Source organism: Nyctibius grandis, chromosome 6 (assembly GCF_013368605.1).
Source record: "Nyctibius grandis isolate bNycGra1 chromosome 6, bNycGra1.pri, whole genome shotgun sequence".
In the NCBI taxonomy this organism is placed as follows: domain Eukaryota; kingdom Metazoa; phylum Chordata; class Aves; order Nyctibiiformes; family Nyctibiidae; genus Nyctibius; species Nyctibius grandis.
This window is the reverse complement of record NC_090663.1, coordinates 30,275,478-30,300,106: the sequence shown is the minus strand read 5'-3', so window position 1 is coordinate 30,300,106 and position 24,629 is coordinate 30,275,478. Positions and strand designations below refer to the sequence as shown.

Genomic DNA, 24,629 nt, shown 5'->3' with positions numbered 1-24,629 from the left:
AAAACCAAAGGTTGTCAGTGCTCCAAGCTAGACCTTCGCATATTTGTTGCAATATGCTCAATCCCCCTGCCTTAAAATAAAGACCTGCTCTAATGAAAGATGTGTTTGTGTCTGAACATCATAAGGGAGGGAAATCTGTATAAAGGTATCACTGAAGGTATAGTGCACTTCTTAACAACTCGTACTTTTGAAGGATATGCTTCTTTCACCACACCAGGTGAAATTACACTGATGTTTATTTTGAGGCAATGTCATAACAGAACAGATGTCTCAGAAGCAATAAGATGTCATTGTTCTCCTACTCAAGTGCTGAGAAGAATTAAGAGGTGACATAAAAATACTAGCAAAGGACGATTTAAATCAGAGCTTCTATTCTTGACATCATGACAAGAATTTGAATATGGAATTCAGTACAATAAATTAATAATGTTTCCTTAAATATCTTAAAGACAGATTACATCCCTACTATCTTACCCAGGAAAGAGAGAGAAAGGACAAGAAAAAGGAACAGCAGCATGTATTGGTTTCAGAATCTAGAGCTTTGGGAGAGATTTCTAGAGAATCTTGCCTGAAAAGGCAATAAAAGTAATTAGACATGCTGCTAGAGCTGAAGGGGTTACAGCTAATGGGATCTGATGATCTGTTAAAAGTGGGGGGAAAAAAAAGTAAAGAAGAATGCAGTATTTTACAAGCTGTACTAGGACCAGGCTAGAGCTGTCTCAGACACCAGCCTCACAGTGCTGCAGGTTTGCACATTGACTCAAAGGGATTTTTTTCTTTCTCTTAGGAAGAAGGTGGCTACACCACAGAAAATAATAATAGCTGCTGGTGGGAGTACTTGGTAGGAACTGAAGAATCATGCACTTCAGGTACATAATACTTGACACTCAACTTCCCTGGCATATTTGAAATGTAATTCAGTGGAAATATTAACATGGAGTTAAATATCATAGAATGGTTTGGGTTGGAAGGGACCTTAAAGATCATCTAGTTCCAATCCCCCTGCCACGGGCAGGGACACCTTCCACTAGACCAGATTGCTCAAAGCCCCATCCAACCTGACCTTAAACACTGCCAGGGAGGGGGCATCCACAACTTCTCTGGGCAACTTGTTCCAGTGTCTCACCATCCTCACAGGAAAGAATTTCTTCCTAATATCTAATCTAAATTCACCCTCTTTCAGTTTAAAACCGTTACCCCTCGTCCTATCACTACATGCTCTTGCAAAAAGTCCCTCTCCAGCTTTCCTGTTAAGCCCCCTTCAGGTACTGGAAGGCTGCTATGAGGTCTCCCCGGAGCCTTTTCTTCTCCAGGCTGAACAGCCCCAACCCTCTCAGCCTGTCTTCATAAGAGAGGTGCTCCAGCCCTCTCATCTTCGTGGCCCTCCTCTGGACTCACTCCAACAGCTTCATGTCCTTCTTATGTTGGACGCAGCACTGCAGGTGGGGTCTCACGAGAGCAGAGTAGAGGGGCAGAATCACTTCCCTTGACCTGCTGGCCATGCTGCTTTTGATGCAGCCCAGGATACGGTTGGCCTTCTGGGCTGCAAGTGCACATTGCCGGCTCACGTTGAGCTTCTCGTCAACCATCAACCCCAAGTCCTTCTCCTCAGGGCTGCTCTCAATCCATTCCCCGCCCAGCCTATATTTGTGCTTGGGATTGCCCCGACCCATGTGCAGGACCTTGCACTTGGCCTTGTTGAACTAAATATGTTTATGTGTGTTTAGTTGCTTGGGCAATAGGATGAGTTATTTGGTTAGTAATGTTACGCATTATTCACTACTGTGAGTAATTAAGAGAAGGGGCATTTGCAATAAGACATAACAGGAATGCACAATTTTAGAGGGCAGAAGATTTAGGAGTATTCTGTGTCTGTACACGTTTATATGCACACATTGTTCTTTAAACTCTGGGGATATAGCAGCTGAAAGTTACTGGAAAAAATAGTGAAAGGGACTTTTTTTTATCATAGCAATAATACTATAATGGAGACATACTGAAGTGATAATGCTTTGTTATATGATCTAAAACCAGCCCAGTGTATTCAGTGCCCATTTTTCTTGTTTATTCATCTGTAAAGCCAGACGATTAACCCTGTTTTATTTTTCCTCAACTCCACTGAGACTGAACATTGCATCAATGCCAAACTGCTGGGTACGTGGATGCAAGAAAGGCAGGTTATTTAGAGCTGCTGTGATTGTTCCAATTCCTGTTTAAAGAAGCAAGTAAAATTTCTTTTCTGAGTCTGCAAAAGAAACATTTAACTCTGCACTGAAAATAGAAAATTTGCATGGGGAATAGGAGGCATGGGGGAAAGCAAGCATTTAAATCATCCTTGAGAGATGGTCTAAGGCCCTGTCCAATTTTTTGGGAACTCAGACCATGATCTGCAGCGTAATTGGCATTATCTGTCTTGCTCAAGTCACGCTAGAGCAATGCTCTGTCTTCAGTAAGGAAAGCGAAACTCACAGGTCACAGCACCTCTGTGAGAGGTTTGGTGATATTGTCTTTACGTCTACTGCATAGAAACTAAATGCAAGCTAGTATGTTGCAAAGTTTCTTCTCTACTAGTGACACTTAAGATTGGAGCTGTGCTCAAATTTCTAATGGGCAATGCTGCAGTGTTTTCTCGTGTTTTATTTCCTATGTGGCATATGTGTTATCTGGTATTTGAAGAAATTGCTGTTTGTATGATCTAAAGGTAATCTATAGGCTGACAGAAGCATATTTATTACCATGAGGAAAGTGACCACTAATAGACGCAAACTTAATGCAATAATTGCTGCCTGTTGCATGAAACCTGTTTCAGTGTCCCGTAACTTCATTCTTTGTTCTGCTCATTTGCTATCTTTGTTTTCGATCAGATCTTTCTTGCGGGATGGGGACACTACATGTATTTTCACTGGCAACTAGCAGACCAAAGTCTGCTCACCAGATGTGTCTAAACAGCTGACTTGTCCTTGGAGAAAACATGACACATCAGCTTGAGCTGTGAAAAAGACCCTATAACTGAACATCTCTTTCTGCGTGTGGTTTGTGATGACAAAGCTGTTGGTGGAGATGGGCACATCTGGCAATATTTGGCCCTCCTGCACCCTGAGCCCCTGCTGCCTCCTCTGGGGTGAGAAGGCATGGAAGCCCAGAAGCCTGGGAGAGCCCCAGGCTGCCCCTGTGCCAGCGTGCATTACGGGCATGAGGCAGGGGTGAGGGAGAAGAAGGGAATCACCCAGTATTAGAGTGCAAGCATGTGAAATATAGGTTGCCCTTTATATTAGTGTGTTTTTTTTCTGTTTATTTGGGTTTGTTTTGGTTTTGTTTGGTTTTCCTACTGAAAGCAGTGAGGTATTGGGTGGTGTATTAAGTTGCAGAGCTGCTGCTTAACTATTCAAATGTGAATGGTTATTTAATCATATGAACTAGCAACCTTGTTATGTGAAGGTGACCATCTTTGCTGTTGCACTGGAGGTTTGCCCGAGCACCTTTGAGAGGAAGAGCACAGGCATTATGCTCGGGCAAGGTCACAGCTTCTCGGCCAGACTGGTGCTTTGTGGATGAAGCACATGAGAGGACTTGCAGCAGGTTCACCAGATGTGTCACAGCTTCTTTTGCTATTTCTGCAGAAGACAGTTATTGATACCAGATGTATGGTATGTGTGTGGAAGCACGTGCATGGCAAACATTTCTAGGTGTAGTTTATTTTGTATATAACTGGTTGTGAGGGACTACGTGGCTCTAATGGACATTCTTGCCACTGTGCAAATCCTGGAATGTAAATAAACTTAGTTCCTGGTCTTAAAAAAAAAAAAAAATTGAGAAGTTCTCAGGCCAAAAAGTCCTCTAATGATAACTGCCCTGCTAAGCTCATTTCAGGAGTCAGTTTGATTAAAAGGAACTGTAGGAGATCTGAAGGCAATGGGAAAGATGTATTTTTCAAATGCTCTGTTTAGCAGACGATAATGACAGCCTGTAGTCTTATCAGCTATTTACTCATTGGTTCCTTGTTTTCTTTTTCACTACTGAAGTAGTGTTTTTTTCATACCAGAACAGATCTGGCTGTATCAAAATGCCTGTCTGGTCATTGGTAGCAACCGATGCACTGCCTGTGAATCTGCCAAGTTCAAAAGAAAATTTATGATGAACCAAAATAATAATTTGAAAATTATTTTTTGTTTCTTTTGAAGCTTGAATTGATGAGTTGGAAGGCTTTCTTTGAGTGCATGGGTAGTGTTGCCTTTTAAAAGGTTATTTAAAAGGCTAAGATGTAATTTCAAACCTTTATTTTCAGTAAGCTCTGAGTTATCTTTCCCCAAATATTATTTTCATTTTGGATTGCTGCAACAGTTTGGTTTTTTTTTTCCAGTCCTATCTTAGGTACAATTTTGAGGTATTTCAGCTAGGTTTTATCTTTATGACTTTTTTTCTGATTAACTGAAGTATGCTTTCAGGCTTATGTTCTCCAGACATTATTTTCACTGGTGAATGATAACAGTGATCAAAGGTTGTTTCAGGTAGGTGATGTTTTCCAAGTAAAGCTACCTTAACTTCAAAAATAATGCAAAGCCTACTCAGGCTCTGCAGCAATCTCAACAAATTATTTCAGTTTGACATTTGTATACCTTATCATTAGATTGTGCCTGTTCAGATTTTAGAATATAGTTTTATCTAAAGGGGTGAATATAGGTTGCACTGTATGAAGAAGTAGTTGTGGTGTGAAGAGGCAGTGATAAACTAAGGCAGATTAAAGAAAACCTGTACTCGGACATATAGATAATCTGTAAATAATTAACGTAAATTTACAAATGTCTTCTTTTTATTCCCTACCAAAAGTTGGTCATATTTCTTCAGATGACTCCCAATTTTATATTTTACATGGTTCTAAAGAACTGCTGGAGAAATTTCAGAAGGAAGGAAGCATTTGTCTAAGCTGTGATTGATTACCATATTATTGAGAACCATAATAAAGAACTCATCAGTAGCAATAACATGCTCACAAGAGCTGAAAGAAACAGAGGCATTAGGCTTTGTTAGTTATGGCTATAGCTATTAAAGGTAGTTTTGATGCCTTGGGGAAAATTCTTGGGTGAGTTGAGGTGGTCTAGATGGAGTATTTGCCGACTCATAAAGCTGCACTGAGAAACCAGGAAAAAGGAGAGGAGAGCAGTACTGGTACTACCTGCACTTACCAATCACAACCTGCATTATGCCAGGACAGCCATATCGCTCATTAAAAAACCCAACGTACCGTAGGCCATAAAGGACTGTCCCATCTGGATGGAGTCGAATCATTCGGTTTTTCACTGTCACTCCATGGACAAATGACTTCTTGTCGTTTTGGAAATACGTGTCTGGCACCCAGAGCTGGTCAGCCACTCTGTTGTCCAGAGTTAGGTTTAAAGGTATTCCAGAATAAGAGAGCCTTTTATCCCTCCAGGACTGCTGAAAGTACATGGTCAGGGTGTAGTCCTAGGAAAGAAATAAGAAGGGATTTTTGTATTTTGCATACTGATTAACTTAACATAAGTTTATTTTTAGATAACTCTCAGTAACTGAGTATCAGTAGCAATAGGAAGTTTAAGGATAGTTAAGATGTTGTCATTAACCATGATCACAAGTCTTGGCCTGTTTGTGTTAACGTCGAAATTCATACTACTCACCAACGGCAGTGACTGCCACAGGCTTTCAAAACCTCTTGAACCAGAGGGAATACATGGTACATTTGGGTTTCCAGTCTGTTGATCACACTTGAACGTTTTTTGATATTTTTTTTTAATGTGAAAAGAGCAGGGTTTAGCTGACCTCAGCCAAATAGCATTGCATACCATTGAGGACATTCTTTAGATATTCCGTCCCTTCATCCTGAAAGATTCCCCCACAATCCAGAAAGGCCAGCAGTCCCTAGACCTCCCGAGAAAGAGCAAATACGACCTCAGAACGTATAATGGACAACTTCCCATCTGCACCTGCTGGAGCTGCCAGATGCAATGACCGTAGACAGCCGGGTACACCTCACCTCAGCCCGGGGAATGCAGTGGTCTCTGTCCTTGGCAATCAGATATTACTGCATAGCAAATTAACATCTCTTGACTGTCACATTGTAGCTTAGGTGAAATATCATTTATGCAGTGCTTCAGCATTCATTCAGTCTGAAAAAAAATTGTTCTAAAAGGCTTCTGGTCTGATTTACTCTCTCGTGTCTGCCTTTTTGGGAATTTGGTGATTTTAAACGTAGTCAGTTTTTTAAAGTGGAAAAGCCCATGTACTTTGTAGCTGATGGGGTTCTTAAAAGATGACTGGAACCGCAGTGTGTGGACTACTAGTTTTCTCTTCCTCATCTGCTCCCCCAGCCCCCTTTTCAAGTGACAGGTCATTTTGTCACACATTTTTACGGTAAAAGTGCAGCAAAATTACAAGTATTATTGAAAAAATTGGTCAGGGTAAGATTTTCTTATATGTGAGGGAAAGCCTTACCTCTGTCACCCTCATAAATCCTAGCCTGGACTCTTAATTTTTGAAGAAATAGCATAAAAGCTGTCTGATGTGATTTGTGTTCTTCATCTCCAGTGGCTTAAGACAGCATCATTGCCATGAAATCAAAGCAGAGTTATTACCTTTCAAAAAGGCTTTTTGCCTGAAACGTTGCATGTAGCAGAGCTATAGACTATAGACTTATCATCAGTAAAATAAGTTAATGAAATTATTGTTCTTGCTTGCCTTGGGCCTGTAGTAGCTCTTTTGTATGATGGAAATGCCAGGACTTGATGATCAGCGGTCATATACAATAGGACAATTACATCCATTCAGAGCACCGATTTGCAAGGATTTTGTAGATATGCCCTTTTCCAGGCCTCCAAGATGATGGTTACCCATGACAGAGCCAAGAGGTGGTATGCCAAAGGCATAACTTTTTTTCCTGGCCCAAGTAACTAGGAGGAGGTCAGGACAGCTGCTTTGGCTTTTCTGAGCATGCCAGTCAAGCCTGGAACTACAAAGTAATGCAGTGGGGTCTATGCTGTGCTCTGCTGAATAGGTGATTTATAATTTAAATAGTGCTATGGAGAAGCATGAACCCCAAGGAGGCAAGTGTTTGAATGTACAATTTGAATAGAGTTGGGTTAGAAGCAGGAAGTTAAATCCCTGCTCTTTGTTCCTCTTATGCATATACAGACCCAGAGACCAGATGGGAATTGGATGAGGAAAAAAAAAAAAAAAAATCCCTGTTCTGGTGCAGTTTTTATATGTTGTATCTGTTTTCTAGCCTGTCCTATTTCAAGTAACTTTAGGTAGAAAAGGTTTCATACATGGCTGATACAAGTTAAATCCTTAGTGCTCAGTGCTTCACTTGGCATCCTGTAGATCTTCTGCCTGATTTGGCAAAGCCTATGCTGTCTTCAGTACAGATGGAACAGAAATTCCAATTATATATAATTATCTTTTTTTCTTCCTGCTTTCCTTTATATTTTCAGTAGGTCTTATAGCTGTTTTTGTAGAACTGTCATGCCACCCTGGAAAAAAACTAACAACTGAGAGTGGTGCCTGTGTGTTGGTTCTCAAAGCTCAACCAAGAGAGAAAAATAGCCAAGATAAGCTAAAACAGATCTTAAAGGATGTGATCAAGTGGGGGGAAAAAAAAACCAACTTCTGTCTCTTGGTTATGGCTACAAGAAGAAAATGAGTTGCTGTTTTTAGCATCATAGTCTGCTTTAGAAATTTTATTTCATCCAGCTATGCTATATACAGAATACTGCTGTTGGTAACACTACAGTAGAGAAAGTGATCCTCTGCCCTGCAATTGTGCTGTACTATATAGAAGCATGTGGCAAGCCAACAAGTGTTAATGGGGAGAAAAAATCTGAGCTTCCCCCTAAAGGAATCTCACTGTTTCTTAACTCAGAAAGAATTATCTATTTTTTTCCATTCCCTAGAATGTGGGGGTGTTACTCATTCAATATTTCAATAAGGAAAATGAAGAGTTGTATGTCTGTTGCTGTAAGTCTTATTTTAAAAAGCATAGTTAAAGGTTATTTTAATGAAAAGCAAATGATATCTGAGCTATAATAACCCAAATTATATAGTTACACACTTTCTAATTTTTTTTTAATGGAATACAGCCTTGCCTTTCTCTTATTCCATCGGTGAAGAATGAGAGGCTGGCAAACCACATGGCTAGCCACATCTTGGAGGTTTCTGCATTATTTTTTATCTTTTACAGTGGTGTGAGTAAAGTGTGGTTTTAATGACTACTTGCCTTCTACCCTGTTAAATTTGCTGGGGATTTTGTGGTTTCAAGCTCTAGACTTTATAAAAAATTTCTGAATCTTTCATATCTATAGTGGTAATTGGCTGCAGAATTTTTTCAGCGTTTTATGACAGCTTCTCAAGCATCAGTCTAGATATGAAAATAAATCACTAACTTTTGTATTTAAGAATTTCTAAGCATGAGTTAAAAAAGCAGGGCCCAATGTAAAATTAAAATAGAGAATCTGTTTCTGCAGATAACTGTTCTTTTAAACGATTTGTTTTAAAAAATATTTCACTTTTTTTTTTTAGAAACACACTGAATGTTTTTTGCCTAACTCTACTTCCTATAATAAAGGAAAAAGCTGTAATGCTGCTGAAAAATCATGATATTAGTAGATTTAATTGAACTGTCTATGCTTTCCATAAGTGCCTCCCTTCTTTTCCAGGGCATAGTAAATGTCCTAGTGGTAGATGTCTGAGCACCAATGATAAAGTTGTTCTGATGTGACTGATTTTTTTTTTTTTTTTTAATGTGATGAATTCTGATTTGTTAGACTGAGATGGGGTTATTTTCCTTTCTTAGTAACTGTGCAAATTTCTTATTTCTTTGTCTCAAACTGGAAATATGTAAGTGAGCGTGTATAGATGTGTACTATAACACATAAGTCAATCTGTGTGTCAAACAGTGTTTTAATAAGGTGCATTAGGTTGCTAAGACAAATACATGCTAGTCCTAGGTAAGACAGATTCTGTGAAAATGTGAGTAAGAGAAACTAGCCTAGTTTAATCAAAACGGCAAATTATTTCTTAATCTGAATTTAAGCAGCCTCATAAATAAATATTGGCACCAAGCGTCACAGTTCACTTGGGTAATATAAATTTCTTGTAGTAAAGAAAATGAATGGACCACTGATGCACATTGTACTTGAAGGTAGAAGAACAATTCATAGTTCCAGTAAGTATTAGTCTGGAGAGTTCCCATACAATACTAAGTTTCCTTTTTATTTCTATTTTTTTGGTTCCCTAATCTTTTTTGTGCAATATGTATAGATGATGTAAGGGCAATAATGGATTTTTTCTTTCTAGATAAACCTCTGTAGCTCTCTGAAACCAGTGGCAATGCATTAAAATAGCTAAATGATTTGGACTTGCTGGTAATTCCCACTGTGTGGTTTACCAATTCAGCACAGCACAATATAATGTGGAATACATTGTTATATTATAATCTAACCTTGTGGGAGGCACAGAACTGGTACTTCACTATGCTTATCAGTTGAATTATGGACTCTGGTGGAATAAAAGATGAGTTTACATGTCTGCTGTACTGGCAGTTGCTTCGTCTTTCACAAATTCTGGACGTATATGTTCTAAGGGGAAAACAGGGGATCTTTTAACTTGCAGTGTTCAGCCTTGTGATCTAAAAGACCTTTTGTGTTGTTTTTTTTTTTCCTCTTTCCAAGGTGGCCTCAATCTAAGCTCTGTAATCATTTCATGTATTGAAAAACAGCTTAGCACATTGTGATACTTTTAAGTAATAACCGAATACCAATGCACACTCCAAAAGTCTTACCAGCTAAAAATTAACAATATGGATGCAGTTCTTAGCAAAAGTTAGTAAATGGAAGAATATTTTGTGAATATTTAGCTGTTCTAGGTCAATTCAATATCAAATGTTAGATCTCTAGATGAGTTTGCACATGAAGCCACTGTGCAGCAAAACAAATACATGAAACACATCAATGTCATGCTTTTAATAGATAACAGTGTATATTGATAGTTGTGGGATGCATACTGTACAGCCAAAGGATCTTAAATTTAAATTATATCCTTGGGAACCATCCAATAATCAAATACCTGGCAGCATCACAGAAAATGAGATGCAATGCAATTCAAATATAGTATAACTTAATCAAGACAAACATAACTGAAATTCAATTTAAATATGGAGTGATGATCAGAATACTAATATTGACTGCAGTAAGGCCATAAATGTAGAACAGAAGTATATGTAAATCCTGCTGTGACTGCAAGCTGTTATTAATTGGAAAGATTACTTTCCGTGTTTATCTGATACTAACAAGAATGGGAAGGGCAGAGTTTTCAGACAATGGTAAGTGCTGAATTTGCAAATTGCAAAAAAGCACACTCATTTGTATGTTGCAAGCATGCTGATGCATCAGAAGAAGCTGTTAGTGTTTGTTTAGCAACAGTTAGCTGTCCTATCTTGGAAATCCTAGGGAAGATCTATACCTTCACCTGCAAAGAGCTATTTTAAGATAAGAGAATGCAAACGGTGATGTGGGTTTTTTTTTTGGTGTGCTTTGTGTTGGTTTTTTTTCTTTTTTTTTGTTTGTTTGTTTAAATCCTGTATAATTTCCCATATATACTTGGTGCTCAATTCCAGATACTGCGCAGAAATCAGGGGAAAATGTTTTAACTGAAATTATGGAGGAAGAAAATACTGGTTGTACTCATGGTCTTCTCTAAAAATGTCAGGGCAGCTACATCTCTTCATTAAGTCTGCAGTCCAGCCAAGCAAGGAAGCCAGGGAGTTAGGGATGTGCACACTAGTGGATCAATTGAATTTGCCTTTCTTTCTAAGGACATAGTTCAGTGTTTCTTTTGGTTTTGTTCTCAGTGAAGACTGATGCAGCGTATGTTACCCAGTTCCCCTCCTCTGTCCAAAGGGAGGAGGGGGGAAGGAGCATGTACTCAAATTATTCAGTGCACTGGCACGGTTCACAGGAGGCTGTGGTTCTTGTGAACTATGCTTCTGTCAGGGGAAACAAGATAGGAAGCTCCATTGACTCCAGAACAATAGAACAAAAGCCTTCTGGTTTCCTGAGAGAAGCCGTTTAGTTTTTTTAACGGGATCAGAATTTTTCCACAGCAAGCTTCAGTTTTGCAGAAATCACATTTTCTGTTGGAACATAGCAAATCATTTGTCGATGTGAGATTTCTGTAAAAGAAAAAGCTGTGCAAGGTATTGTTATTTCATTTGTTCCAGTTGGTAGCTCTAGTTGCTAGTGAAGTTTTTCATTTTTCAGATGTGCTGACAATTCTCCAGAGAAACGTTTCATAAACGTTGTTGGCATTTATAACTTCACGATTAAATTAAGTATGTGGCATCACAGCTGTGTCTTACAGAAAGAAGCGGTGAACTGGCAGGAGTCTGCATAGCTGTAATGATGATGCTCTTTATTGCTCAAAGCACAGTCAGGAACAAGATCAGACTCATTATAAGAGTAGCACGTTGGAAATTAAGTTGCTCATCATTACTGTATTGGGATCCAATACTACTCTTTGCAGTCAAGGCAGAAGTCCCCTTAACTGCAATGGGATTAGAATTATATCCGATGTCTTCAATCATTACTGAAAAAGCAAACCAAAAGGCAGAATGTTTCTCAGTTACATCAGCAGACTGTGTATTTTGTTGCATTTTGTTCAGTGTTTTAGTAATAATACTTAGCAGAAGTATTTGTTACTGCTTCTGGTATTTCACAGAATCACAGAATGTTAGGGATTGGAAGGGACCTCGAAAGATCATCTAGTCCAATCCCCCTGCCGGAGCAGGATTACCTAGACCATATCACACAGGAACTAGTCCGGCGGGTTTTGAATGTCTTCAGAGAAGGAGACTCCACAACCTCTCTGGGCAGCCTGTTCCAGTGTTCGGTTACCCTCACCGTAAAGAAGTTTTTCCTCATATTTATGTGGAACCTCCTGTGTTCCAGCTTGCACCCATTGCCCCTTGTCCTGTCAAGGGATGTCACTGAGAAGAGCCTGGCTCCATCCTCATGACACTTGCCCTTTACATATTTATAAACATTAATGAGGTCACCCCTCAGTCTCCTCTTCTCTAAGCTAAAGAGACCCAGCTCCCTCAGTCTCTCCTCATAAGGGAGATGTTCCACTCCCTTAATCATCTTCGTGGCTCTGCGCTGGACTCTCTCTAGCAGTTCCCTGTCCTTCTTGAACTGAGGGGCGCAGAACTGGACACAATATTCCAGATGCAGCCTCACCAGGGCAGAGTAGAGGGGGAGGAGAACCTCTCTTGACCTGCTAACCACACCCCTTCTAATACACCCCAATCAATTTAAATTGATTGTTATGATAGGTGTGTTCCATTGGCTTGGCATTATTTAACGTAAAGGAGGGTAAAATCCCAGTTTTATGTTGTGTTCTACTTTGCCTCTCAGGGAGAAGAAGAGTAAGCACTTCTGTACTTTGGATCAATATCCCATTGCCTTGGCCTCTGCTTTTATTCTCTTATTTGAGCTTTGCTAATCTGAGAGGCCTGAACGTGCCACTTGTTCTTTGTATTGAAAGAAAAGAGATGATGTTACGAAATACTAATATGGATTGCTTTGATTAGGAGTGGACTTGGCTAAACTTAGCAGGAAAGCAAGGTAGCAGGTAAGGTAGGCTTACAGATTTGTTGTCACCCTCACTGCATGCTGGAAGCTCTTTTAAGAAAGCTTGAAAACCCCTGTAGCATTCCCAGCTCCATTTCAAACTTCCAGCTGCACTTCAAACTTCCAGCCACATAACCCACTGTCTGGGGTAGCAATGAGATAGATCAGTATAACATTGCTCACAGTGCAAATTAATACTATGTCTGTCTTAAGTGGCTATGCTAGTTGCTGACATAAGAATCAGAACATGTCCATGGTATGATTCACATTCCCTGAAAGATCAATGAACTGCTTTTAGTACCTGTAGGAAACAAGTAATGATATCTATTCCCATGCTGTTCTATTTTGCTTTTCTATATAGAGGGTAATACTGCCATAAAGATGCTAGAGGAGAGTGGTGGAGAACAGGAAAAATATGGCACAGGAGGTGTATGTGCTTAAGTAAGATGGCATTGTAATGAGTGCTGGAGTAAACAAATACAAGTGTACTGGCATGTAGAGTAACTGTATTCAACGTGTGCATATATTTTTACAGGCAGCAAATAAGTGTCCTTTATATTTTGGCTCCAGTGAGAGCACCTGGGGTTGAATAAAGAACAACTGAAGGGGAAAAAAAAGGAACAGAAAAGCTTCTTACTGGCAAGTAGCCCACAGATCAACATATGTTAATCCATGTCTAGATACATATTTTAAGAGCAAATGTAGACAGCAATAAGAGACAAACATGTTTTCTCTTAGACATTTATCTCTCTGAGGTGGCTGAAAGCAAATTTTTGCCAAAAAACGCAACCAAACCCAACTCATCCAGGTGGTCTGTAACTGTCTGTCTGTATCTGAGGACTCCAGTTAATGTTCAAGTCCAGGTATTAGCAACTACAGTGCAAAGGTGTTCTAGATATTATATCCTGCTTTGTGCTGAAGCTGAGGATGTTCTAGGATTCTTCTGTGAGTTGTGCAAAAACTTATCTGTTCGTATGTAGGTATGAAAGGGAATGGTGGGATGACATTTGAGGACTGAGATGTTGTGCCCAAGTAGTGCTGTCCTCATTCTCTCTGCAAAGCAGGTGGAGCAAGCACTCCAAGGAAAAGACTTTTCAAGCTTTAACTTGTGTTCCATAACATTTCAGTCAGCTTGGACTGGAAGCACCAATACACAGGAGTGGGATGGGGCATTTGGGAGGAAATTGTACTTCCCAGTTTCTTGTGTGGACTATGTGGAGATGGCTCCTTACTGATCGGAGGACTGAATCCTAATGAGGTGGGCATAGATCAGCTCTGAGGGTCTACAACATGAAATGTGATGTGAGGGGTAAAGCAAACTAAGAAAAAGATATGTTGGAAGGATGCAGGACTCTGAAGTTCATGTAAAGGCAAAACATTGTGGAAGAGTAGAGAATTAATTAAACCACACTTCCCTTGTTACCTATAAGCAAGATAATTGGAAAGCAGCCTGTTTTCTAACAACAGTTGTTTTTTTTTTTGCTTTGTAACTTCCAGCTAGCTCAGCAGGGGTGAACTATGAGACCATTACAAAGTGCACTGAATATCTAAGGAGGACAACACACGGTGCTAAGAGCTCAGAAGAATTCCTCGTGGTGTCAGTGCACAGCGCTGCAGGCGAAGCTGAACGGATTGCTAGCTTAGGAGCAGATGGGAGAGGTTTGCTGAATTTTGTCTCCAACGCTGTTGTGTAAGCGATAACAGTACCAGAAATCTTACAAGCACTGGACAGAAAGTAGAAGAGAACACAAGCACAAGAATGTCAGTAATGTAAAAAATGAATTGGAGTCACAAGATGAGCTAGCTGAGCATGTACAGTAAAAGAAAAAGCCACTCAACCCTTAATTCTGTGTTGTGCAGGGGCTTATGTTAAGCAAAGCTTATGAGTTAGAAATCAGTAGTGAAGACAGCAAACCATAGCCAGACTCCTTGGCTTCAGAAGATGCTGAACAATGTAGGAGGGAAGTTACTTATATCTTAGCATGAGATTGGGCTAACTTTGTAACAACAGCTACTGATTTTTTTTTTTTAATACCTTAACATACATATATATGTAATATAGTTTCTACCAATTTACTTCTCTACAGATCAGGTAGGAGTTATTTCTATTTCTGTGGGTCTGGAGATTGAAATCCAATTGATTCTTCCTGCCTGGTTCTCACTTGTCACTCTGCTGTATCAATTTTCTTTAGTTTTAAGAGAAGCAGATGGAGGTCAAAGTGACATGCAGTGAGTCAGTGGCTCTACCTGGAATAGAAACAGTAATCCTTTAGCTGCCAGATCTTTAGACTTGTGTATACCTTACTGGTTGTGGTTTGCTTTTTTTTTTTTGGTGGTGTTTTTTTTTTGTTGTTGTTGTGTTGGTTGCTTTTTTGCTTTGTATATAACTATTGTTTCAGGTTTTGGGATTTTGGGGGTTTTTTTTGTTTGTTTGTGGCTTTTTTTGAGGGTTTTTTGTTGTTGTTGTTGTTGTTGTTGTTGTTCTAAATTGCTCAGGACTACTTTGTTTCATTGTTCATGATGCTTATGCTTGAATCGCACTGTGTAAAATGGTGATGATAATGAAGATTGTTATGTGACTCGAGAGATTTTTCCCATATGCTGTTGGCATCCTGACTGCTTTACAGAATTCTAACCCATAAATAATAAGGTCAGGCTGTCTCCCTGATACAGCACAAAATATTAGGATCCTTCATTTGAAAGTATCTGGGAACTGGGGACAGAGGAGTATCATGACACTTCTGCTTTATAATGTCTCTCTAAGTGGAAGTATTTTGCACTTGAAGTTGATAACACTAAGGGTATTAGTAACACTGTCATAGTATGATAAAACTACTGACATGCTGGTTGGAAGGTCCTCTGGGAGTTTCTAGTCCAATCTCCTGTTTGAAGCAGGACGGTCACCAACCCTGTCTCAGGTCAGACATCACTTTCTCTAGCAAACCTTGAAGACCCTCAAGGACGAAAATTCCACAACCTCTTTGGGGCAGCCTCTTCCAGTGTTGCACTGCCTTCTGGTGAAAAAGTCTTTCCTGACATCCACTCTGAACCTCCCAAGGTGCAATTAGTAGTTGTTCCCCTTCATTATATCATCTGCCACTACTGAGAGTGGTTTGACTGTCATCTTCCCTTCAGGCAGTTGCAGGCTGCCATGAGGTTTTCCCATGGCTCTTCTCTTTGCCAGACTAAGAAAGGCAAGCTCCCCTGTCTCTCCTGATACAGGTTACATGCTCTAGGCCCTGGCCATGTTGATAGCTCTCCACTGGACAATTTCCAATTTCTCAGTATCCCTCTTGAACCAGAGGAGGAAAGAAATGGGGGACACTGTTTTAAGTGCAGCCTTACCATTACAGAATATAGGAGGGAAACAACTTTCTTCTGTGATAACCACACCCTGCCAGTGTAGCTTAGTATGCAGTTTACTTTACATATGATGAGAGTACACTCAGTGGCTTGTATTCAACTGCTGCTTAACCAGTTTCAAACCTGCTACAGGGGCTGACATCTGTAGTTCTTGCTGCACGCTGAGTTTCCTGTTAGCCCAATCCTCTAGTTTATTAAAGGCACTTGAAATGAAGCTCTGCCACTGATTATCAGCCACTCTCCTAATGCAGAGTCATCCATGTACTTCCTAAAGATGCACTCTGTGCCATTTACGAAGATGTTGAACAGTGCTGGCTCCAGTGTGGACTGTTTTGCTTGTTGCTGACTGCCACCTTGACCTCAAGCCATTAATCACTACCTTTTGAGCCCTGGTAGTCCAGCTAGCTAATTTTCAGCGCATCTAACAGCCCATTTGCCCAGCACATCATTCCTCAGCTTCCAAATATGAATGCTGTGGGAGATGTCAAAAGCCTGACTAAAATCAAGCCGTCTTATAGAATCATAGAGCCCTGAGGAACACCACTTGTGACCGGCCGCCAACTGGATTTAACTCCATTCACCACAACTCTTTGGGCATGGCTGTCTGGCCAGTTTTTGCTCAGTGAAATGTACGCCTGTCCAGGCCGTGAGCGGCCAGTTTCTCCAGGGGACTGCTGTGGGAAACAGCGTCAAAGGCTTTACTAAAATCCAGGTAAACAACATCCACAGCCTTTTCCTCATCCACTAAGCAGGTCACCTTGTCACAGAAGGAGATCAGGTTAGTCAAGCAGGACTTGCCTTTCATAAACCCATGCTCACTGGGCCTGAGGTAAGACTTATAGCTCCTTGGACCCTCTTTCTTGCCTTTCTTAGAGATGGGTATAACATTTGTCTTCTTTCCTATCATCAGAGACCTCCCTGATCACGCATATTTTTCACAGAAGTATGCAGGAGTCTTGAAATTATATTGGTCAACTCCTAAGTACCTTTTGACCCACGTTGTCCCTTACCTTCTTTTTGCAGTTAATGTACCTACAAAAGCCTTTCTTGTTACCCTGTCTCTTTCTCCTTTCAGGTCCAGCTGGGCTTTGAAGCAATACTTTTATGCTTCACAGAATCAAAGAATCATTTAGGTTGGAAGGGACTTCTTGAGATCAAGGAAGAACTTGTCTGAGACATGAATGTCAAAGGCAGCCCTCTGCTCTCCTGAAAGCCAGGGCTGCTTTTTGCCCTTTCCCCTACTCTCAGGATCCCGAACTCCACCATCTCACAGTCTCTGCAGCTAAGGCTGCCTTTGACTTTCACATCTCAGACAAGTTCTTCCTTCTTGTAACTATGAAGTCCAGCAGAGCACATTTTCCTGGTAGCTTCTCGGTTACCTGTGCCAGGAAGTTGTCATAAATGCATTTAATAAGTCTCCTAGATTACCTGAGCCCTGCTGTATCATCCTTTTGGCAGATATCACAGAGTGATATCAGAGTGGTTAAAGTCTCCCATGAGGACCAGGACCTGTGAACACAAGGCTTCTTCCAGTTGTTGGAAGAAGGGCTCATCTACATCTTCCTGGTCAGGAGGTCTATGATAGATACCCACTACAACAGCACCCATGTTGGTCTGGCTGCTAATCTTGATCCACAAACTCTTGGCTGACTCCTGACCCATGCCAAGGCAGAGTTCCATGTATTCCAGCTGCTTTCTTGCATAGAGGGCAACTCCCTCTCCTCACCTTCACAGCCTGTTCAACAACAAATAATTCTTTGCTGTTGGTTTTCTTGCCAGTTCTGTTGCCTTGTTTCCTTCTCCTGTACACTCTCTTCTGTGTTTTAGTTCATCAAGAAGCTCCTGTCTTAGCCAGGCAGGCCTTCTGCTGAAATTCTCTCATTCCTGCATGATGGGGTGGATTGTTCCTTGTTTTCTTTAAAATTCAGCTTCCACCCTTTCTGCTTGATGACTGCTTGCTGGGGAATTTTACTTAGTAATTACCCAAACAAGCCTAATTCTACTGTCCTAAAGCCCAGAGTCCTAACTCTGCTGCTCACCGTCCCAGCTATCCTCCCTGTCCTGAACTCTGTCATCTTTGGGTCACTGCAAACCAAGCATGCTGTAAATATTTGCTTTGCATCTGGGATGTTTCTACAAAAGGTAGCTTGAGAAAAAGCTTCCCCATGTGATTTTTCAAGAGCTGCATAATTTAAATATTAAGCTGCTTACATGATAATCTAACATCATAGTTGATGAGTTTACAACACTGATGCAAATTTTCTGTGGAAAACTTGCTTTTGGCTTTTGCAGGGAATCAGTTTGCCTTTAGGTGCATGTACCAGTGACACAAATCCTCAGAGCAGAATCCGGGATATTTTTAGAGTGTTGATAATAAAGGACTACTAATAGCATAACCAAGTTGGATAACTAATTGAGTTGGCCAATTTAATATGATTAATCTGATTAAAACACTACAAATCCAGTGCCATTGCCAGTTTCATGGGGATCCACATTTCAAAACATTTTATAGTATGTGTAGGCATTTGAGGAGAGGAAAAAAACCCAAGCAAGCGCAAATAACAACTCATCAGTCAGTTTGAAGGCATGTGAATAATACTCCTGCATACTGATCGGGATATGGAAGTGCAGGCTCTCTTTCCTGCAAAATATGTAACTAGGGAGAACATAAGAATAGTAATTATTTTGAGAACTGAGTAGCTTAGTGCAGAAAGCTGGGATTGGCATCAACATCCTGAAAATCTGGGAAAGTGCGTTCTTGCGAATGACATTATAAATAAAGCAAACCCAAAAATGGATTTTCTTTAATTCTTATGGCAATAAAACCTTTCTCTGAGACTGAAGTTTCAGAAGGCTTTCACCTCACTGAAGTTCAAGACTACCACTGCTTCCATCCCTTCCAGTGTGCCTGCACACATTTGAATAACTAGTTAGGAAGAGAAGGGAATAGATCCAGCTTAGAAATGAACCCTGTCATTACTATTTTGGTGTGGTGTTTTCTTATGTAGATAAATTCCTGATCCTGTCCCCACCATGGCTATCCAAGCACTAATGCTGGGGCAGGAAAGGACAGCGAGGAGCGAAGGAGGAAGGCAGAGCAGCTCCTTTGCAGGGCAGCTCAGAGCACCTGTGAAACTACAGTTCTGGCGTGGATTTTACAGGACTTAAGGACTCAAGGACTTGTGAAAGATCATAGAGCACACCTACAACCATTCTTGACCAAGGCAAACGCCACTGCATTTTTCATGTTTGCTAGTCAGAGGAGGCCAGGATGAACCAGAATGAGTTCTGACCTGCGAGGAACGGCTGAGGGAGCTGGGGTTGTTTAGCCTGGAGAAGAGGAGGCTCAGAGGTGACCTTATTGCAGTCTACAACTACCTGAAGGGAGGTTGTAGTGAAGTGGGAGTTGGCCTCTTCTCCTGGGCAACTAGCGATAGGACAAGAGGGCACAGCCTCAAGCTTCACCAGGGGAGGTTCAGGTTGGACATCAGGAAGAATTTCTTCTCAGAAAGGGTTATTAGCCATTGGAATGGGCTGCCCAGGGAGGTGGTGGAGTCACCATCTCTGGATGTGTTGAAGAAAAGACTGGACATGGCACTTAGTGCCATGGTCTAGTTGACAGGGTGGTTAGGGGCAGCGGTTGGACTCGATGATCCCTGAGGTCTCTTCCAACCTGGTTGATTCTGTGATTCTGTGAGTTAGTGGTGTGGTGCCATGCATGTGGCTACAGCAGAGACCAGGTTTATTACCTGTGTGAAACTGTTCTACAGCTTCAGGTCAGAGCGACAGAAGCAGCTCAGATCTGTTGCCAGGGCTGCACCAACACTTGTCAAACGACTGTGGCACCCGAGGTCTGTGGGTTGGCATCTAGTGGCCTCCCTGCTATCTTACATTGTCTGTGTAAGTTTATTAGTGTTTTCACAGCATTAGAATACCACAGAAGCTCAGCAGCCAGTCAACTGTTTCAGTATTACCTTGCCTTTGTTTGCTCTTGTTTATTAACTGGGGTGGGGGAAGAAAAAAGAGTAGAATCCAAAATGTTTGAAAAAGCAAGGAAAACCAGTCTGACTCTGCAGCTTTTCCTTGCTTGCTACAGCCTACTGCTGAATGTTGAGGCACTGTTGCGAAGCTTGTCCTGCATGGTGACCTCTAGAGGGGCAGACTGGAGGCTTTGCTAAGAAATGTGTGGTGTTGGTTTGAGGTTTTTTTTCGTTTTGTTTTTTCCTCCCTTCTGAAATATTAGTTTTCTTAGTCAATGCTGAAATGTCAGCAGAAGTACACATAGCAGTGCTCTTGCACACAGCTTCACTTCCCTTGGCACTTTCTAGGGACAGCTGTGTCACAGTATCAAGGGTGAAGTTAAAACATCTCACAGGGACCAACACGTGATGATCACTGACACAGAAGGCATAGGTCTGGTGTGTCCTTAATTTAGTGTGATTGACATGATATAGGCTACAGGGACTACTGAGGGCTGAGGGATCCTAAATCCATGGGTTGTTGGCCAGGCAATGTTTTCTTCTAGGGCTTTAATTTCTGTAGTCATTGCAGTGCCTTAACCATGTCAACTAAAAGTCCTCATGAATTTTTTCCATTTAAAAACAAGCAATCAGCTGCTTATTACTGCTAAGTTTTCACTGCTTTGCAAATTAGACAATTTCCATCCCATAGAGGAATGGAAATTCAGTGTGTTTTCAGGAATGAAACAAGCATTTCAAATTGTGCCTGTGCATCTATTCCTCCTTCTACAAACACGTCTGTTTTTCTGTTTGTTTTCCTTAATGCCTCCACTGAGTAGAAAAACCCATTTTCCACTAAAATCCACTTAGCGAAGCCTTGGTCTGTGCCACTATTGTTTAAAGCTAAAAGGTAATGTTTTCCCTACATTGTTTTTTTGTAGGACTGGCTTAACTTACTAGAGCCAATGAAAGACGCTGGTGTCAGAGGTGTATGAATTGTAGAGGTTCAGAAGGCTTGGCTTTTCTGAAGATAATGCTGATAAATGAGGTGTTTGGGGACATGAATGGAAACCAATGTGAGTGAAGCAGCACTCCTGGCAGAGGAGTAAATTACAGGACAGATGTAGCTCTTCTCCTGCCACCTACAAAGCTGGTCTGTGGCAAGGAGGGGATGATAGTAAGAAACTGAAGTGGGACAGGAGACCAGCTGTTTGGCAGTTTTGGTGTATGGCAGAGGTGACTAAGTTGTGCCATTGTTCACGACATTAGCAATGATGGAGATGATGATGAGGTTTTTCTTCTTTGTGGTAATGGTGATGAGTCTCACTATTCTTCAGTATGATAAAATGGCTCTGCCTGGTGACTTCTAATCAGAGATAAGGCCCTTATAGGTGATCAGGTAAGTGATGCTCCAGCACAAAGCAGGATGCAGCACCATGCCACGCAGCAACAAAAGCTTTGAAGCAATATGGCAAATGGCTTCAGTTAAGGTTCCTGATTATATGGTGTAGATATAGTCAAGTATGGCTTTAGTGGAATGAACCTTTTCCTTATTGGCCTGTTATTTGCCTTACCCAGTCGCATAAAGCTTGATTAAATAGTTACAGAATTAGTGGGTTTGCATCAGTAGACACTGAATGCTTAGAGATAAACATTCTGGCTAGTCACAGGACTTTCCAGATGGATCTGTTGTATCTGAGTGGATGTTCAGTTTTTCATTTATTTATAGCAGGAATGGCTTTTTTATCTGTTATAGTAATAAATTTACTGAAATACCAAATAATTTATCTTCCTGCTTGCTTTCAGTTGATTACAACATCTCCAGGTATCTCAGGATAATATGAACATCTGTTCCCTGGAGATTGACTCTTCACAGACAATAATTATAAAGCTAATGAATGGAGTGGAGAATGGTGTTCAGGAAACAACTAGGGACAGCTCTGCCTCTCTTTGCTAACTCTCACCCTAGTATTTCATTCCTTTCACCAAATTAGCTTTCTGACACACCCTACAGCAAACTTGCCAGATGCAATAGTCAGTTTTCTTCAGAGCAGGATAGAAAATCAGGTAATGACTCTGGGACTTGAACAGCTTGCTCTAACAATTTCTGTTAGCAGATCATCAGAAACTGATAGTCCTGACTCCTTTCCCACCCACTCTGAACCCTAGAGCACAAGACCAGAAATGGGTCTCACTCCAGCACTCACCAGTGTTCTCAGGGAGAGATCTTCTCCCATAATTTCTCATAATTTAAGATGAATGAAATCGATTACTTTCCTGGTATGCTTTTCAATTTGCTATTTTAAATGATAAAAGTGAATCTGACACCTAATTTCCATACGTTAAAACAGGCTTAGGAAAACGTGTTGCAAATAAATCTCGGGAGGAATGTAAATTAGCATGGGTCAGCGTAAAATAACTTCCCTGTGTGGGCCAGAAAGAAAATAACGCTGTGGGGAGATTGTTCCACTTCTGTGTGCTGGAGGATTCTTGTATCTTTTTATGTAGTACTTAATGTTGGTCATCACTGGAGATAGGACTCTAAATGGACCTCCAGTCTTAGGCAGCATGACAGCGCTGTTGTTCTAAGGTAGCCAGATGAATGTTAACTCTTGGGTCTTTCTTGGATTACAGATGTAATAAAACAGGCAAACAAATGTTTGTGTATCAAGCAGTGAAACAGCTGCAGATGACAGAGCTCTCTGTAGCTTCTGCAAGAAACATGGATATAGTTAATTCAGCATATGTAATCATACTGAGAATATATAGGGGGCAGGAGTGGAGAATAGTTTGGTTTTGGGTGTAGCAAAATAAAATACAGTAGGCTTAGTAAAGTATTGTACATCACCTGCTGTAACGGTAGCTGCTGCAGTTTTGTGACATGGATCATACTCTTCTGACTTATGTCTCATCTCAAGGGGCAGCTAAGAAAGCTTAGTTCCTGCCTGGCACTTGTTTTTTATCATATACCCTCTCCTATATCACTAACCTTATGTTTTAGAAAAGCTTTTCTGGGATGGGGAGTCTTAGGTGGAAGAGAAGTGCTCTGTGTGGGAACAGTGCTTTTATTTCTCCATTTTTTGTTTTTACAGGAACAATTCCAGTTCTTTTAATCCTGTTTTTAGTCAGTGTTTAACTGTATTCCTTCTTCAAATTCTGTATGCAAAGATTGCTTTTCATAAATATACTTATTTTCTACAGCATCAACGTAGGTTCAGCAGTAGGTGTCAGTTCAATATTGGATGAACTGTTTAAATCTCTCCCCAAACCTCCTCCTTCTCCATTTCATGGCAAGTCAAAGTCTAGCAACTGAAAGGAAATCACTATGGTTACAGCACCAAGTTCTAGCAACGAGTCCAAGATTTAAGTCTAACTGCTTGTAGCAAAACATATATATTTGAGACAACCCCAGACATTTGGGATAATGTTTGCAAGTGTTAAAATGGACATTGACAGATTTAGATAATTCCATTGCAACACTTTGTGCGCAAGACAGTGGTTTATTATAAATGGATTGCTTGCATAAGAAGTGAAAGAATACACACTAGTTTAAAACACAGCTCGAAGCAGTGTTGGATTTTTAAAGTCAGAAATCTAAGATTTAATCACCACCTGGTTAGCAGTCTGTCAGTGCTGTCAGCCAAAAACAAATAATTGAAACTAGGTTCCTTCCCAGCTGCAAATATTACCAAGACATCACGGTGGGCCATTTTTAGGCATTATGAGACCTATGAACATTATGAAGCACTAAAGTTTCAGAAACCTACAGTAGATGACTTTATGGCCCAGCTGGTTGATATTTCCTATGTTGAGGTCTCTCACCTCAATTAGTAACTGATTTCAATCCAATTGCTTACAGATGGCAGAAAATTGCTGACCTACCACAGTTCTCTCTAGTAGACAGGTATCCATCAATAAGCCAAACTAACAACCCAAGACCAGAATCACATAGGGAGGTTTGCTGAGATTGCTAGCCGCTGCGTAACATCACTTGTGCAAATTGACTTCAACAGGGTGGCTTGTGTGTGCAAAGTTAGATTTGGGCTTAAGTTTATTATGGAACTGAAATCAGAATACAGATCTGTGCTTGATCTTCAGTTGTTTTAATCTGGGCTGAAAACTATGTTGATTTGTACTGGTGCTGCCATGATCAGTAATTCACTTAATCTTGTGCCTGATTTGTGACATTCTTGTCTATAAATTGGAGAGACATGGACTTGACAGATGGACCACTTGGTGGATAAGGAATTGGCTGGATGGTCGCACTCAAAGAGTTATGGTCAATGGATCGATGTCCAAATGGACACCAGTGATGACTGGCGTTCCTCAGGGGTTGGTATTGGGACTGTTCCTGTTTAACATCTTTGTTGGCGACATGGACAGTGGGATTGAGTGTGCCCTCAGCAAGTTTGCCGATGACACTAAGCTGTGTGGTGTGTGGTAGACACGCTGGAGGGAAGGGAAGCCATCCAGAGGGACCTTGACAGGCTTGAGAGCTGGGCCTGTGCGAACCGCATGAAGTTCAACAAGGCCAAGTGCAAGGTCCTACACATGGGTCAGGGCAATCCCAAGCACAAATATAGCCTGGGCGGGGAATGGATTGAGAGCAGCCCTGAGGAGAAGGACTTGGGGGTGATGGCTGACAAGAAGCTCA

At 40.9% G+C, this 24,629-nt stretch overlaps 1 protein-coding gene across 1 annotated transcript in view; it reads right to left on the bottom strand.

Moving 5' to 3' along the window:
• The window catches only part of GABRB1 (gamma-aminobutyric acid type A receptor subunit beta1), a 141,886-nt gene that overhangs the window by 62,812 nt on the left and 54,445 nt on the right, over window positions 1-24,629 (bottom strand). Inside the window, exon 4 of the mRNA XM_068403349.1 lies at window positions 5,243-5,463. Within this exon, the coding sequence (XP_068259450.1) occupies window positions 5,243-5,463 (221 nt within the window). The remainder of the gene's footprint in view (window positions 1-5,242; window positions 5,464-24,629) is intronic.